Below are 16,799 nucleotides of genomic sequence, written 5' to 3'. Positions count from 1 at the left end.
AGTTGGAATTTCTTTACAGATTTAAACCCATAGGCCCTGTATGAGTATCGGAGTGACTTTCAGTATATTATATTATTCATATTATAGTGATAGTTTTAAATGTACCTTTCACAAACAATAAATGGTACTTGTTTTAAAGAACATATTCAACTAGCCCTATGTAGTTTAAGCATCTTTCAGAATACGATTCATTTGATTTGTTATTGGAAATGTGGTTAAACTGATGAAGAATGTTTGATAACAGAACAACTTTGTATTTTTGGCTTCAGCTGCATCTTGCAGGTGCCTTTAACTATAGCATAAACGACATATAAAATGGGGCCTCGTTTTGCACACTGCAGAAAAGAGCGCACAACGTATAATTCAATATATACTGCGTTTATTTGTCAGTTTATATATATATATATATATATATATATATATATATATATATATATATATATATATATATAAACATTACTGCGCGATCGTTCGAATTTCGCCGCCACGACAATGGAAAAATCTGGCAGCGGAAGAAAATGAATTTGCGATTTCTTAAAGTAAAACGCAGTACATTGACAGAGAATGTGCTTTTATTAAAGAATTAAAATATTTACAAATATCATACATGATTAAAAAATAATGATCCATTGTACAATTGCACTTATAAGATCCTTCTGAGTCCCTCATTTGTCTGCACGGACGAAGGACGCGAAAACGCTGTCCTCTCTGTCCAACAGCACGGCCGGCTTGTCGTACTCCAGGATGATGCCACGCTTCATGACGATGACCAGATCGGCGTTCAGAATCGTGTGGACGCGGTGCTGTAAACCGAAAAGCAGGATGCACATACTTCTTCCACAAGCATATGCACAACTAGGCTCACATTTCTTACATACTCGTGAGAGAAAGCCACAACTAGCGGCACTTTTTGATTTAGAGAATGGCGCAGCTCAGTAGCTCAGTATGACGCGGTGTGATTCGAAAACCCATTTTGAATTCAGGAGCAGTTTTTTCATTTGCTGAAAATGGCACCTCGGGGGGAAAAGTACGCTTGATTTGGACAGTCATAATGACTATGGATTTTTTTCTATCTCTGTTCAAGGTCGAATGGCTCTTCATTTGATACCTGAGTGTTTTTTTAGGACTACAGTCTAGTAGGACATAAAAAGAGTTTTATCGTTGTTTCCATTTTCATTGGGTCCTGGGAACATTTAATAACTAAAAAAAAAAAAAAATCCTGTAAAACCTCAGCCATTCTGCTTCCTTGCATAAACCAGGCAGGTCTGCTGCATTTGCGACTACTCACATACTAGGAAATGAGAGACGATTAAACAGAAGACTCACGTGACACTTACAGCTATAATGACCACGGTGCGATCTGCAAACGCTGTCATTACGACTTTTTGTAGGATGCTCTCCTAATAAAATAATAAAAAAAACAACAGTAATAATACAGCCTTGAAATAAATCTCAAATATACACAAAGGGTGGCACAGTAAATATTGTAGTGTTAATAGTGTTGCCTCACATCTCCAGAGTGGAGTCTCATGCCTGCTTTATGCGTGTGAAAGTTGCTTGTGGAAGTTTTTACTGAGGACAGAAGGAAAAATGATTGGTTCAGAGACACAATCAATCAAATTGTAGAGGTGGGTCCAACAATTAAAGGAGGCAGGACCAACCAATGAGATGTCTTAATCCCATCTCCTCTAATTGCTTGGACCCACCTCCTCTACAATCTGATTGGTTATCTCTCAATCATCTTTCTGTCTGCCCTCAGTGCATTTTGCATATGTAAAACTTCTATGAAGATGGAGTTTGCATGAAGTAGGTTTCTTCCAGGAACTCCATGCAGTTAGGTGATCTGGTGTCTTTAAATTCCCTGTAGTGTGTGAGGGCCTATTCTACAAATGACTGGCATCCCATTCAGGCTGTACTCCTAGCCATGTGTCCTACACTGCCCAAGAAAGGCTTCAGCTCCCCCCTTTGATCCCATACTGCATAAGTAGCCAGATGAATTTATGCAGCATATTGATTATACAGTAAAATCCCATTATAATGAACTTCAAGACACCTAGCAAAACAGTCCGTTATATCCAAAGTCCATTATATCCAGAGTTGCTGTATGCCCAGAACACAATTACAGGACACCATTTACTCATGCCACACCCAAGCAGACACACTTGTGGTGTAGATTATTATATTGTACATGTAGTAATCCAACTTTACCTGAGCAGATGAGTAACTATTAATAATCCCGACTACGTATCTGCGCAGGATATCACTGGCATGCCAAGCCCCTTGTGGGCGGAGCCTGCATGTCCGTTATAGTCTAACAAAACTACAGCTAAATGCCGCCCTGGGGACCAAATTGTTTGTCCGTTATAAGCCGAAATTCCGTAATATGCCAGTCCGCTATATCCAATGCTTTTTCTGCATGTTCTTAAAGGCGCACGGCCGGGACCAATGGACTTCGTCCGTTATAGACGATATTCCGTTATAAGCGAGTCCAGTATAACGGGATTTTACTGCATATATGTGTGTAGACCAATCCTAGGTGTTTGAATGCGTATGAAACATATTAATTCTTTAGCATAAAAACCACTGTTCTTGGATTCCATGATAGTTTACACGTCAAACGTCTCTGCGTTCATTCATTCATTCATGTTTTTTTTTGTGTTGTATGAAGACAGTGTTGGGGAGGAAGGTCACTGATATCCCTGGTGATTATGACGGGGTGTCCCTGATGTGCAATTAGTCATGACAGCGGGTACCTCTGCACCCCCCAGCCGCTGTCCCCAATGACCCTAGTGGTCCTGAGGCTGCTCACCGTTGCCATGTCGATGGAGGCTGTGGCCTCGTCCATGATCAGGATACTGCTCTTCCTGACGAAGGCCCGAGCTAAGCAGAAGAGTTGACGCTGGCCCTGGCTGAAGTTCTCCCCTCCCTCCGTCACTAGGGCATCTGTCAAAACGGCACACAGGTTGGTGGCTGAAGCTTCCCCCTCCTCACCGGGACGCACCATGCGGCCATCTCACTCCCAGCAGCCTTTGTTCTAACCCTCAGGCAGGATATCACAGGGCATTCTGGGAATATTCAGGAATGTTATGGAGACATCCCTCATTTATTGTTTTAGGAATGTTGCCATAATGTTTCTTCCGGCTCATTAGCCAACATTCACTGGTCGTCATTTTGTTAGCAGAACAGGAAGAAATCTCAGATTCCTGCAAGTTCTGTTCAGCGGGGGATGTGAACGGCGTCACTCCGATTTATGCAACCGCAAAAGCATTAATCTGTAAATGTGGCTGGGAGAAACAAACAAATGAACCTTGCTTGACCTTCCCTGCAAGGGCAAGGACCATTTGAAATAACATCCTACAGGAGATATTCCCACTCGTCCATCAGTGGATTCGATAACCGGCTTCTCTAAATGCAGCCACGTCTCGTCTGGCAGTAACGAGAGTATGAATTGTTCATGGCACTGCCGGCTGCTCTTCTACTGTTATTTTAGAGACCGGCGGAGGTCATCTCAAGTTCAGAGACGAGCGGGATGAGTGGAGGCTTACCAAGGCCCCCTGGCAGTGACTTCACCACGGGCTTGAGCTGGGCGATCTCCAGTGCCTCCCATAGCATGCTGTCCGTGGCTTTCTTCTCTGGGTCCAGGTTGAACCTGCGTACCAGCAAAAACTAAGCAAAACTCAGCAAACTCACACAGCTTCCGGAAAAAACGAGACCAGGAGCTCTGTTTGCAGTTCGCCTAGAGGAAATCCAGATTATGTTTTATCATGGGGGAAGAATTACAAGCAAATATGCTTTGAAAAATTACAGGAAGACACTGTAAACTGCTTACATAAGGAAAAGATGATTTGGAGAAGATTTTCCATATTAAAAACATACGTGCCTATGTACTTATACTGTCGATGGCAAGAAAGATTACTGCTCATTTAAATAACGATTTGCATCGATTGATTTTATTATTGAAAAACACCTCTGCATAATTACTGTTTTTGTTCTGACTATGTTGTGAAATAAGGTAAAGGTTTGTTTCCAAAAGCCCTTATATGGCAGGACCAGACAAGAGGAAAACTTTATGAGACATTCTCAGTGTTCCATATCTTTGGACGGGGCCATAAGTGTGGAGCAGGGCCATTCCCTTTTATATGGGGGGAGGGGGGTTCCTTACCTGATGGTTCCACTGAATAGGATGGGATCCTGGAGAATTATAGAGAACCGCGATCGCAGGGTTTGCAGCGGAAGCTTGGCAATATCGATCCCATCAATGATTATTTGCCCTGTTAGTAAACACAAGGATAAAATGCTATACATAGAAACAGAAGAAAAATATCCACAATTTATCTGTATATAAACATATTTATCTGTATAATAGTGTTCCCTCACTATGTAAATAATCATAGTAAATATGATATATAACTATATAAATGTTTATGATATATAACTATATAAAAGATACCTATATACCTGCCTGTAAGCACATGCTCAGCCTTCGTGCCCTATGCACTAACGAAGACATTCACATTTACCCTGAAATGCATCCACCATGCGGAAGAATGCCAAGGAAAAGGAGGACTTCCCACTTCCCGTCCTGCCACATATTCCAACCTGCAGAGGGGGGAGGGAGAGAGAGATTGCGTGTCAGCGCTGAGCATGCCCCCAGGAACCCTCTCCCTGAATACAGATGCCGGTATACACCACAAATACATGCCATAGATATGATATAGATACATGCTAAACATTTGCTTTAGATACATGCCACAGATACCTCAAATCCATGCCATAGATAGATCAGAAATCTGTACTATAGATATATTATAAACCTATGCCATGTATTGAACATATCATAGATACGGCATAAATCTGTGCCTTAGATACGTCAGAAATCTATGGCAGACATACATGATAAATACATGCCATAGATACCCCATAAATACATAGATACGCCATAAATCCATGGCATAGATACCCCAGAAATACATGCCATTAAGATATGGGGCGGTATCACGGTGTCACCCTGCAGTACCTTCTGCCCCGGGCTGATGTGGGCATTGACGTTCTTCAGGACGGGCTTCAGCGTGCTGTCGTAGCGGACACTCAGGTTCTGGATCTGGATCTCGCCCTGCTCCGGCCAGCCTGGCGGGACCTGGGTGGAGGCTGTTTCCCCGCAGAGAGAGGGGTCACTGTCCGCAATGCGCTCTGCCAGCCCCCACCCGCACCCCCACCCCTCCACGCTGTCCCGGAGGACACACTCACACATGAGGCCCTCATAGTTCTCCGGCTCAGTCTTCAGCAGCCCGCTGATCCTCGTCACGGAGCCCAGCTGCACCTCCATGTCCGCCAGGTTTCTCACCATCCAGTTCAAGTAGTTCGACACCTAGCAAGATGCAGGGGTCCTGTTTGTTGCTTTTTAATAGTTGCATTATTACAGATAAAGTGCATCTTTTAAAGTTTTCGTTGAAAAAGCCTCATTGACTAGTAACATTGTGGCTTGACTGGATTATGCTCAACTCCTCCATTCATCCTTTACAAGCTTCTTTCTACCAGCAGGGGGCGTAGTGATTTCTGAAAATGTGCTGAGCAGATAGGCTGCAGTGTGCCTTGATTTTCATAGGTATTTATTTCAGCATATATCCAGCAGGGAAAACATAGTGAAATGTACATTTCTGAACTAACAAGTCAGTTACAGCAGTGTTTCTCAAACCAGTCCTCATGGGCTCCACATTTTTGCTCCCACCTTGGCTCCCAGGGAGTCGGGCAAGAGCAAAAACCTGGACCATCTGGGGGGTCCCCAGGGACCGGACTGAGAAACACTGAGTTACAGAAGTGCTAACTGAAGTAATGTGACACAGCATTAGATGTAACGTTAAGTATGGCTGGTCTGCTCTCACCATCAGCGCGTAGGTCAGGCCCAGTCCCACCAGCCCGGTGGACAGCTGGCTGTACAGAGAGTTGGTTATGGATGCCACTGCCGCAATGAAAACCACACAGGCGCCAATATACTCCTGTTAAAACACCATGTGCAAACACTGGAGATGACACATCTTCACCCTGCTTGTTTTAATTCCTAGTTCTCGTTGTAGAAGACTTAGGGCGACCAGATAATCCATGTCAGGCAGATACTTTGAGCTGGGGCAGGATTTGTAAACTACCATTTCAATTAAAGCACCTGGAAGAACTGAATTATTTAGCCAATCACAAGGGGCTTTCGGTTTTAAAGTGGTTTGTAAAACCTGAAGTAGCTCAAACTGTCCCCCCTGATAAGGATTATCTGCTCACCCTATTAGAAGCTGAACTCAGCATTTTTTTTACCCCCCCTGGTTTACAGGTATTACAGATAAATACAGATAAACACTCAGTGGCCACTTTATTAGGTATGCCGGCTCATTCACATAAACACCCTGCTCCCCACACAGCTAATCATGTGGCTGCAACTCAATATCTGCGCGACAAAGAGGGGCATCAAGAGGTTCACTTACTGTTTGGCTAAACATTAGAATGGCCAACATGCCTGATCTAAGAGATTTTAAACGTGGTCTGAAGCATCTCCAGCACCTTAGAAACAGACGCACTGCCGGGAGTTTACAGAGAATAGAACAATAAATTAAGCAAGACACTGGCAGGGAAACACCATGTTAATGAGTAAGGCTGGGGGAGAATGGCAGAATGGCCAGACTTGTTAAAAGAAACAGGAAGGCCTCAAGCACAGCAGAACATGTCAACCCTGGATGTGGTTCTACAGGCAGAAGTGTGTCCTGTGTTATACTGTATCTAATTATCTAATCAAGTGGGCACTGATTGTGTGTACACACACTCACACACACACACACACACAATCCTGGTTTAATCCCGGTTCTGTTGGCAGAAGGCCACGCTGAGCAGCAGGTTGCTTCCAGGTTCAAAAATTTTAAGACTGTGGTACACAAGAATAAGATGAAGCAGCAGACACTGGGAACGACCAAAAACCAGCCAGGTAAAGGGCGGAAACGACTTTCTAATGCCAGAGATGAGCAGTAACTTATCGTGAATCATAGGATGACATCAAGTGACCTTCAAAAGGAATAGCAAACGTTAAGTGCAGGTGTGAAGTGCACTGCTAGGACAGTTCGTATCAGTTTGCTAGAAGCAGGACTGAAGAACTAAGAAAGAGTGAGATAGAGTTTCTGGACTCTTCTGTCACACTTACTAGTCTTACTTAGTATCCACAATGAATGAATTCAGTATAATTATGTTCATTAGGATTTGTGGGTAATTACCATTCGGACCTCCAGCCAGCGGTTGGCAGCGGTGAGGAAGAGTGATGAGATGTTATTGGCATCTACATACTCTTGCAGCCTCTGCCTGAACCTGGCTTCATACCTGCAGCGAAAACGACGCCGGCGGAGAACAAAAATTATGTGGTTGAAAAAGTCAGAGTTTAAAAAGAGTCAAACAATTAAAGAAGAGTGACACCATTGTTTATCCTTCAGATTTCAGCAATTCTCATCTAACAAATATCAGTGTCTAAACGCCACTTGCTAGAAGGAAAACGGCTTCAGTTCTGAGAGAAACCGTTCCTTGGAAACGGAACCTATTTCCTTCAGTAGGTGACGTGTTATTTTTGTTCGGCGTCTCCATGGATCCCCTTTTCTCCAAGGGGCAGCGAGCACCAGGCATAGCGCGACCTACCCAAAGGCACGGATGGTAGTCAAGCCCTCGACCGTCTCGGAGAAGTGAGAGAGCAGCGGCAGCTGTGTGGTGTCATCGAGCTGCTGTAGGTCCCTGCCAGTGAGGGAGGAAGCGGGGTGGGCATGGGGGTGAGTGGGGGCATTGGCAGCATGATCAGGCCCGTGCATAAGGCTGCTTATGCTAGCAGGAGATTCAGCTACAGAAGGCTAATGGGCTCCCAATAGTACACAGAAGACACCCTAACATAAAACAGCATTATAAATATTATAGACTAACCATGTATAAAACAATGCTGTGAAGCAGTGCAGGCTTGCTCTAATCTACCTAATCATTGATTGTAAAGCTATAGTTGTTAGCGCTGGTGCTATTTTTAATGGCATTTTCGGTTCTCGTCGATAGAACACGAGGGTCACCTGGAGGCCACCCGGAAATACTTCTGGATGAAGTAGCAGGCGATGGCCAGGGGGACGAAGGCGATGAGGAAGACGGGCGTGACGTAGGAGATGACGCCCAGGGCGGAGACGCACAGCAGGGTGGAGCGGCTCAGGCACTCCAGGGTGGCAGGGATGTGCTGAAACCCAGCGGTGGGTATGTGTGGGGTTAGGCTTAGGGTTAGCTGGCCGCATTAACTACACCAGGCATCCAGTTATAACTGTTATTTCTGGAGGAGTCTCTGCACATGCATGCAATCATAATCAGAGGCAGACATTTCTGGTTCAGAAAGTAAAAATCCAGACATAGATTTCGTTTCAACCAACCAGCAGAGTACTCTGTGACTGTGACTCTTTATGCTCAACTGGTTGGTTGAAACAAAATCTTGGTCTGGATCTGTACTTTCTGGACCTGAAATATCCACCTCTGATCATAATTAAAGAGCTTTGAATGTCCAGCATTTCCATCCTCTGAACTTCTTAATTTCAAAACAGGGATGCTTAATTAACTGAGGTATACTGCACACTTATTATGCAAGGACATCATAAAAGTACAGAGGCTCTCCGCATTACGATGGTCCGAGTCACGATATTTCGACTTTACGATGGCTAAATGTTTTCCACTTTCAGCACATTATTCAATAAATGACATAAGATTCTCAACATTGTATTATACAGTAGGCTTTGTGTTACTGAATTTGCCCAACTACAGGCTAACGTAAGTGTTCTAAGCATGTTTAACTTAGGTTAGGCTGTGATGTTTGTTGGGTTAGGTGAACTGTATTACAATGCATTTCGTCTTATGATATTTTTACCTTACGATAGGTTTATTGGGACGTAACGTCCATTGTAACCTGGGTAGAGGCTGTAGTCAAACCTGGGATTTTTCATCTTCTTGGCCTTTGTGGAGCTGTTTACCTGCATGGCCGTCACGTTGCCTTACTTCACCTGTGCAAATGACCTGGTTTGCTAAATGATTAATGGGGCTGTACCTGTGCCATAAGCGTACCTGGTCGATCGTGTTGGTATCGGCAGAGAATCTGTTCAGAATGCTTCCCAGAGGAGTCGTCTCGAAAAGCCTGAGAGTAACACAACAGGGTAACAGTGGGAGCTGTGTGGGCAGCAAATGTTGCCTTGGAACCCGGTTCCCCGTGAGTACGACTTACAGGCAGAAAATAACCTGTCACTCTGATTGCTCTGTCTACCTGCTGTCACTGGGGCATAACTGACTAGTTAAGGGCTCTGCCTGCCCCATTACCCTGATGAACAGATGCTGCATATGTGTCCCCCCCAAAACATACACACTCACAAATCCTAGAAGATGCCTACTGGATGTGTTAAAGTAGCGTGTCAGGAAATGTACGTAAGGAGGGAATTCCCTGTGAACGTCACAGCTCCTCATATTCCGGGCGTGACTAGATAGTTGACAAAGGAAATGTTATATTTAATACTGTAGTTATGGTCTAGGGAGAGAAGTGGGAGGAGCTTAAAAACAGGGACTATCCTACAGTTCCGGAGGACATGAAAGGCATCCACTGGCAGAGCAGCTCAATCGAGTCAGATTCAACGTCAGATTTTCGGCCTTTTGGTTATAATATTACTGCTATTTTAGATCTTGTGTTTTAGATTAGATTAGATTAACTTTATTGATCTCAGAGGGAAATTCTTGCTCTTCAGTTATTATTCATTTGACTGTGCTGGGAGATAAAGTTCACAGGAATCAGCTAATAAGATGAACTAACATTGACTGTTCTAGAGGAAATAATATCATAATGAAATATGCAGCCTTTTGTTATGATAAAATATACTCGTTGGTTTTAGAAGAGTTGATTTATGAATACTTAATGAATGCATTATGAAGGTGTACTGAATGTTCTATGAATGCAATATAAAAGCATTATGAAGGTGCAGTTAATGTAAAGCATTACTGAAAATCCTGTTGAAACGGTTACAATGAGAAAATGGTTGAAGCCATTTAAAAGGATGGGGGATATATAAAGATAAATGTACCGGGAACGAGGCATATCGTGCATAGCGCGATAAGACAGCGGACTATCGGGGGCGGGGGTGCAGATCCGGCAGCACTGACCTCATGGGCGCCAGGATAATTTGGCTCAGTAGTTTGTGGTGCTGCTCCTTGGCGACACGCAGGCCAGTCCACTCCACGGCCACGGAGGTGACCAGACACAGGCCTATCCCCAGGCAGCACAGGACGCTGAAGACCAGCAGGTACGAGGAGTGGCTGAAGGCACAGCCCTGAGCGGAGCGGAGACAAGGCTCAGAGGGGAGACTGGGCAGCCGCAAACAATCATACCCCTCGTGTCTCCATGTGTCATTCTTCCTTTTTATTGAGGGCTGAAATGGACAGCAGATATAGCTTGCCATGTTTAAATTCTTAACTCCCTCTAGGTTGTTAAGTTGCCCTGGCAACGAGACAGCACTGGTGGCCTCTGAACAGACAGCTGGTAGCCTCCCAGGAAAGGCTGTGCAAACAAGGCCCGAAAACACACATTAAAACACTAAAAAGCCCCCCTTGCGAATTACGCTGCCGTCAAGGTGGCATTTGGCAGCGCAACTCCGCTACACAAACGGCCAGCTGTCACACTCGGCTCAGAGCTAAGCTAGTAAATCATTCCGTTGTTTTTCACCAGGACTCCTATTTAGACATTTAGTCATTTTTATAGAGCGGAATACTGATGTCATTTTATAAACAACATTTGCATTCATGAGACTGACTGAAAATCAATATTGTGATTTTCTAAGTCTGGAAAAATATCCCGGAGTCTACAGAACATCACTGTCACCGGCCCCCTCTGGCGGAGGCAAATGGACTTCGGCAGATAAGGAATTTGGACCGGACCTGCTCATAAAATGTGCCGTGCGGCTAAAATCATTATTGCAATCTTTAAATGGCAAAAAGTTACTCAAGGAAAAGGGACGTATTTTATCTCCTGAAGGTCTGCACTTTTGTTCTCAGGGGGCTTAAAATAAACTAGGCAGGCTAAAGTAGACATGACCTCCCCCCCCCCCCCCAAGTCAGACGAAAGCACAGCTTTCGTTTGGACCCGGGTTTGTTGATAGCAGTGGCTGTATTTGCGGACAGAAACACGGGAGAGACTGAGGAGCACACATTTCTTTTACATATTAGCGACCGCCTGGTGACAGAAAGGTGACTGTCCTTTGGTGTTCCGTGCTTTGCCCTTCTAGCCCCAACTAATGACTGCATGACTGTGCCTTTGAAGGCCCTATCTGGCTGGTATCAATGAGCTATCTCCCAAAGAGGGACAGTGAGTGTGACAAATGTGGCCGGTTGACTGTCCCCCGCGTTCCCAGAGCCCCTGTCGCATCTGCAGCTCAATGCATCAGCTGACAGATGACTTGCTGAAATGGGACCTGGCATTTTGCTGGAGCCAGGCAGCTGCGAGAATTTCTATTAATAGGATCCAGGCGACCCCATACCACCTGTCCTCCTCCTGACACAATCCGGCTTGCGGTCATACTGTATAACATTCAAGATATTTCACGGTTTATATCGTAGAATTTAGACGTATCCCGTCTTGCTCTCCATGAGACACACAGACATGCAGAACTGTGCAAAAGTCTTAGTCAGTTAAAGAAAATGTCTAAATGATCTTCATGTTGGTATAAATCTGTTTTATGTCTGTTGAAGTGTGTCAGCTTACCCATTTCCAAACCTCTGCTAATGTCACCCCAGTATTTGACTACCAGAACATCTTCTCTGGCTAATCGAAACCTCACTGACAAATGCAACTAATTAAAAGAGCTGGTGGTGAAATTTAATAAAGGAAGCAGTGTTCTTCTAGCCATCCAACAAAACATCTTTAACTTTTTTGTAGAACACAAGAAACTCTTATTTTTTTTATTGTTTATTCTTAATTTGTCTACGTTCTAATTCTAGATCGTGTCTGATTTCTGAGCAGGAATACATTTACTACCCAGATAAATAGCTTTGAACTTTTTCTTTGACTGCCAAAGTCATTTGCACAGGACTGTAAATATAAGTGAGAGCATATTTCTGGGGTCAGAATTCAGGGTCAGTCAACATCAGGTGTTACTGTAGCAACTGGGGCCTTGATCTAAAGCCAGATGGTTGCCAGCCAAGGGATTTGAACTGATGACCTGTCAGTCATGGGCATTAACCCGCAAAAGCACCCCACATAGATTTAACTTCAGTGTAATATCTAGTGACCTCTGCCTCATCCACCCCGCCTCACCCCGCCCAGAGTGCAGTTGTGCCCGACAGCCTCGATCTTGGCAGTGATGACGTGGGAGGTCCAGTGAGCCAGCCAGTAGTCAATGGCCACCATCAGCGAGTGCTTGACCAGCTGGGAGAGGAGCAGCAGCAGCAGCAGCAGCAGGCCGGCCGAGGTCAGGTAGGTGCCGCACGCCCTCCAGGGAATGGCCGCCCTGTGACGCAGCACCTGGGACAGGATGTCCTCCTCGTCGCTCTCGCTGATCTCCTCCTCTGGGGGGCAGCAGGGCGCACAAACAACCATAAGTGAAAGTTTTCTACTCTAAGTAGAAAAATGTAAACAAAATGCATCATACAACAACCCTACCGATTACCTGAAAGGCTAAACATTTATTAAGATATCTCAGCTTAACAACACCATGTCTGTTTTGTTCAGTTTTCAATTTTTATTCTAAATTGCAGCCAGAAAATAAATCGCTAATGAAAAGCATTTCAAACTACCGTAGGTCATCTCAAATTACACAAGGAAGCGGAAATATAATTAAATGACGAGGCCTGGGCTGCCTCTGTGAAAGTACGATGATTGCAGACTGTATAAAGGGAATATTTAGAAGATACAGCACTCCTGGAGGGAGATGATTAACGCCAACTGTTTAATCTTTTACTGAGTCATGGGGGGTGTGTTTAGCACCTGCAACACCTGTAAGCTTTAAATGGTGTCAGAGCTCACAGGTGCTAGATTCTGGAGGCACAGATATTAAGGTGCAGGTCAGGCTTTCATACTGATGTTGTAAGAATCTCGGTCACTGTTATCTTTACTATGCTTCCTTTGTCACAGACAGCTTTTAGCGTTCTAGTACTGCTAATCTGAGGTTTATACTAAGGCCCCCCGATCATGCCGATTGTCTCTATTTAAGGAAAGCCGTTCAATGCGAGTGTGAGATATTGCATTATGAATATTGCATTATGGTGTTGATGTTGTCACTTTGGACACCCAGGAATTTACGTGGGAGACAGATAGTCAAGCCAGGTTCTTCCTACATTTTTAATCCCTCACATGTACAGTTTATAAGAATGTTTGTTGGGGGGGGGGGGGGGGGTACTGAATCCAAATAGCGAGAAGACACTGCAACACAGATCATAGCCACAAATCACGCCATGACATCATGCAGTGGAAGTGTGTGTGGGAATCAGGGAGAAGGGAGCAGCATGACGATGACGTCAACAGCAGAAGGGATGGAGCTCAAGCAAAAGCAGAGAGCTTCACAACCAAAGGCATTCAGAGCGCCGCGCGTCTCTGTCGCACCTGCATCAGCACTAAGAGCGACAGCGGTTGCTGGAGAGCCCCCCCAAGTGTCCACACAGACTTGCCACCAAGACAGAAAGGGCAGCACATGTTAAATAACACGTCCTGGAGCTAAAGACATCAAAGATTCCAAGACAACATTCAAAGACAACAACAGACCAACACGTACATGAGACCAGACACAACTAGGACTAGACCTACGTAAAAGTAATAAGTAAAAAGTTCTATCAAACATCTGGTAGAATTTAATTATGAAAAAAGTATATTGTTGCTGTAAAACTAGAACTTGTTTTGAGTGGAGATTTTCAGTTGTATGGACAGATAGATTTTAAGTAATCCATTCTGAAGTAAATGTAAAGCATATGTCTCCATATGTCCATCAAATACATGTTGGTTATCTTCTTACCTTCATCTCCATCTTCTGTTCTCATTGCCTCTCTGGAGTACATGGCTCTCCGTAAGTTCTTTCTCTCCAGTGCCGTCAAACTCTCAGTCACTGTCTCCTGAGACCACAGCACAATGCTTTGAGAAGAGAGGAAAGGGGAATTCACACACAAAATGGAGTCTTCTAAAAACATGAAGATAAGGTGACATCACACAAACCCTTCTACACGAAGGTTTGGTGCATATGATCGTTTGCAGGTGTCTGTAACTTGGCATGACTGAATAGTTATTTCAGAGCTTGAAGAACGATGAAGTCCTTTATCTGTTTGTTTAGGCTGCATTTGCAGTAGGTGAATTTGTGGTTGAACTGGCGTTGGAGTGGACTTCCTCTCTGTTCAGAGGAAGCTGTTTCACCTTCTCAAACTCCTGGTCCTGCCGATGCATTAGGGTTTTCCACTGCTCAAACAGCTCAGGCTCAGAGTTCTGGATGTCTTTCAGTGTCCCCTCTGTCTGAATGGTACCATCCTTCATGGCGATTATCTGGAGCAGAAATGTGCGAAAGCATCACTATAGAAAGGATTCCCTCTCCAGTCAATCGAAACCCTTTTTGCCAAACGTGGGCGTGGCTGCCCCAGCCGACACAGACATCCCGACCTTGCTGGTGCTGAGGGGAAGCTGACGGGCTGAGGAAACGTGCATCACTCACCCAGTCGGCGTGAGGGAGGTACTGCAGCTTGTGGGTGACTAAAACCACTGTCCTCTTCTCCTCTCTCAAAAGTTTGAGGATTCCCTCCTGCATCAGGTGGTCACTCAGGTGGATATCCAGGGCTGAGAAAGGGTCATCCTAATAGGTGGGAGGAGGTGTGAGGTGGGAGGTGAGATCATGTTCTAGGGAACTCCTTCATGTCCAGGATGAAATCTGTATGATCAGTAAAGCTGAGCAAGGATTAGGTAGACAAATGGAATCCAATACTGTGTATTCTGGCATATGGACCAGTTAAACAACACAGTTAATTTCCCTGTTTAGAGGATCAAGTGCCCAGCACCATCTAATCAATAATGCCTCCCACTGTTGTGACACAGAGGTGGAGATTTCAGGTCCAGAAAGTATAAATCCAGTCCAGGATTTTGTTTCAACCTACCAGTTGAGTACTCTATGACTTATGACTCTTTATGCCCAAATGGTTGGTTGAAACAAAATCCTGGTCTGGATTTGTACTTTCCGGACCTGAAATCTTCACCTCTGTTGTGACATTGGCATCTGCTGGAAATCGAAGAGCATAGCCAGAGGAACAGAGACACTACTGACTCCAACGTGTGTCAGTCACTAAGCAGAAAGCCAGAGAGGCTGAAAAAAAATAAAAGAGTTTGAGTTAACGGCGCTATTCATTTCCCGGTAGCCTCTGTTTGGTCGACACGGCGAATGTGAAGAAACCTGGAGGACGACGATGGAGATGCAACGAGAGGCCTCCACTCACCAGGAAAACGACGTTCGTCTGCTGGTAGATCGCTCGGGCTACGCTGATGCGCTGACGCTGCCCTCCAGAGAGAATGATCCCCTGATGGACAGAAGGAGAGACTGAGCGACAAACCAGCTCAAACATCACCGGTTGCACCAGTGTTGCTGCTTTAAATGGGGTGGAAGGATGACAGCGTGAATGAGGGCGAGTCTTCACTGTCATCGCCCGTTGTTTGATATCAGCTTTTGATGAATGAAAAAAAATGCTCTAACATGATTAGAAATGTGTCTATACATGGACATGAGGATGACACCATTGGGTAATGGTTTGTTAATCATCCACCTTCACATGATGTCAAAGGGCTGCCCCGAGGCCATGTCCTGCCCTCACCCCCATCTCTCACACTGGGTTGGTGCTGAATTTATTCTTTTTTAATGATGTTACCTAATCGTTAGATAGTTCCACATATTATGAACAGATACAGGCAGCAGCTACACAGGATAGTCTGACAGACAAATAAATAATCCACATAATGGAGGGTATTGTGAAGGCATCTTTATATATTTGTAAACGTTTAAGCAGTTTACTTTGACTTTCCACTTATCTTGTGACGTTCGCAGTGTTTGCAGTGGGATTATGAGCGTGTACACATGAGTGAGCGTACGCATATGGAATTGGATGGCTTGTCGCTGAATGAAAACTGACCCGTTCTCCAATCTCTGTCTGGTCCCCCTGTGGTAGTATGTCTATATCAGGCTGCAGAGAACAGGCATCGATGACAGTTTTGTACCTGGGGAACACGCACACGATAATGACAATGGAGAATTTCCACAGAGTGCAGGAAAATAGGGCTCAGGAGTTATGGGGTGAAGATTACACTTATACTTCAAGGAATTTTAACTGGAAGCCTTGACAGTACTGAGACAAACACCAACATAGGCAGTTCATTTTGCAATCATTTATATTACATTCTCCGAATGATTTAGTTTACAAAAAGATTTCTTTGTAATAAGTAATACAATTATTGTAAGCAGTTCAATTGTCAAAGTACATTCATATGTCAATGTTTATAACGTCAAAATACTTTTTAGGAGTTAAATACTAGTTTATATAGAAATAATCATGCTCCTTTGTTATAAACATTTGTCTCAAAAGCTCTGTCTTCAGAAAGTCTTTGTGTTTTTAAATACCGTATATTTCAGAGGATATAAAGGAGAGATGAAGTACACTGGCACAATTCAGCTGGAATTTTGAATCTATTTCCTGCAGTCCTGTACCATGTAAAATTTTACAGAAAACCGACTGATGTTAACATTTGTAACTACATGTGTACCTCATTCTCTCCC

General features: G+C 44.3%; 1 protein-coding gene and 1 long non-coding RNA gene across 5 annotated transcripts in view; one reads left to right on the top strand and one right to left on the bottom strand.

Moving 5' to 3' along the window:
- Window positions 1–554: 554 nt before the first annotated feature.
- abcc8 (ATP-binding cassette, sub-family C (CFTR/MRP), member 8) overlaps window positions 555–16,799 on the bottom strand; it is a 43,801-nt gene continuing 27,556 nt past the window's right edge. For 3 of the 4 annotated variants that reach the window (XM_048973451.1, XM_048973452.1, XM_048973453.1), the window contains exons 21-40: window positions 16,159–16,243; window positions 15,472–15,552; window positions 14,700–14,837; window positions 14,408–14,533; window positions 14,016–14,112; window positions 12,326–12,576; window positions 10,180–10,346; window positions 9,100–9,169; window positions 8,073–8,230; window positions 7,660–7,752; window positions 7,248–7,350; window positions 5,883–5,996; window positions 5,248–5,368; window positions 5,018–5,148; window positions 4,521–4,599; window positions 4,163–4,271; window positions 3,546–3,649; window positions 2,810–2,943; window positions 1,338–1,400; window positions 555–803 (exon numbers count right to left, since the gene is read on the bottom strand). In XM_048973451.1, coding sequence (XP_048829408.1) covers window positions 666–803; window positions 1,338–1,400; window positions 2,810–2,943; window positions 3,546–3,649; window positions 4,163–4,271; window positions 4,521–4,599; window positions 5,018–5,148; window positions 5,248–5,368; window positions 5,883–5,996; window positions 7,248–7,350; window positions 7,660–7,752; window positions 8,073–8,230; window positions 9,100–9,169; window positions 10,180–10,346; window positions 12,326–12,576; window positions 14,016–14,112; window positions 14,408–14,533; window positions 14,700–14,837; window positions 15,472–15,552; window positions 16,159–16,243 — 2,362 coding nt within the window. In that variant the 3' untranslated portion in view covers window positions 555–665. Of the gene's footprint in view, window positions 804–1,337; window positions 1,401–2,809; window positions 2,944–3,545; window positions 3,650–4,162; window positions 4,272–4,520; window positions 4,600–5,017; window positions 5,149–5,247; window positions 5,369–5,882; window positions 5,997–7,247; window positions 7,351–7,659; window positions 7,753–8,072; window positions 8,231–9,099; window positions 9,170–10,179; window positions 10,347–12,325; window positions 12,577–14,015; window positions 14,113–14,407; window positions 14,534–14,699; window positions 14,838–15,471; window positions 15,553–16,158; window positions 16,244–16,799 lie in introns of those variants that run through there. The other variant, XR_007382053.1, reaches the window with a different exon arrangement.
- On the top strand, window positions 7,670–16,170 carry LOC125706727 (uncharacterized). The gene is made up of 4 exons (XR_007382066.1): window positions 7,670–7,744; window positions 8,059–8,243; window positions 12,335–12,484; window positions 15,394–16,170. It is a non-coding gene; the product is annotated as an uncharacterized LOC125706727 (long non-coding RNA).

Source organism: Brienomyrus brachyistius, chromosome 13, assembly GCF_023856365.1.
Source record: "Brienomyrus brachyistius isolate T26 chromosome 13, BBRACH_0.4, whole genome shotgun sequence".
NCBI lineage: Eukaryota > Metazoa > Chordata > Actinopteri > Osteoglossiformes > Mormyridae > Brienomyrus > Brienomyrus brachyistius.
The sequence above is the reverse complement of the archived record's forward strand: the minus strand, read 5'-3'. Positions and strand labels throughout refer to the sequence as shown.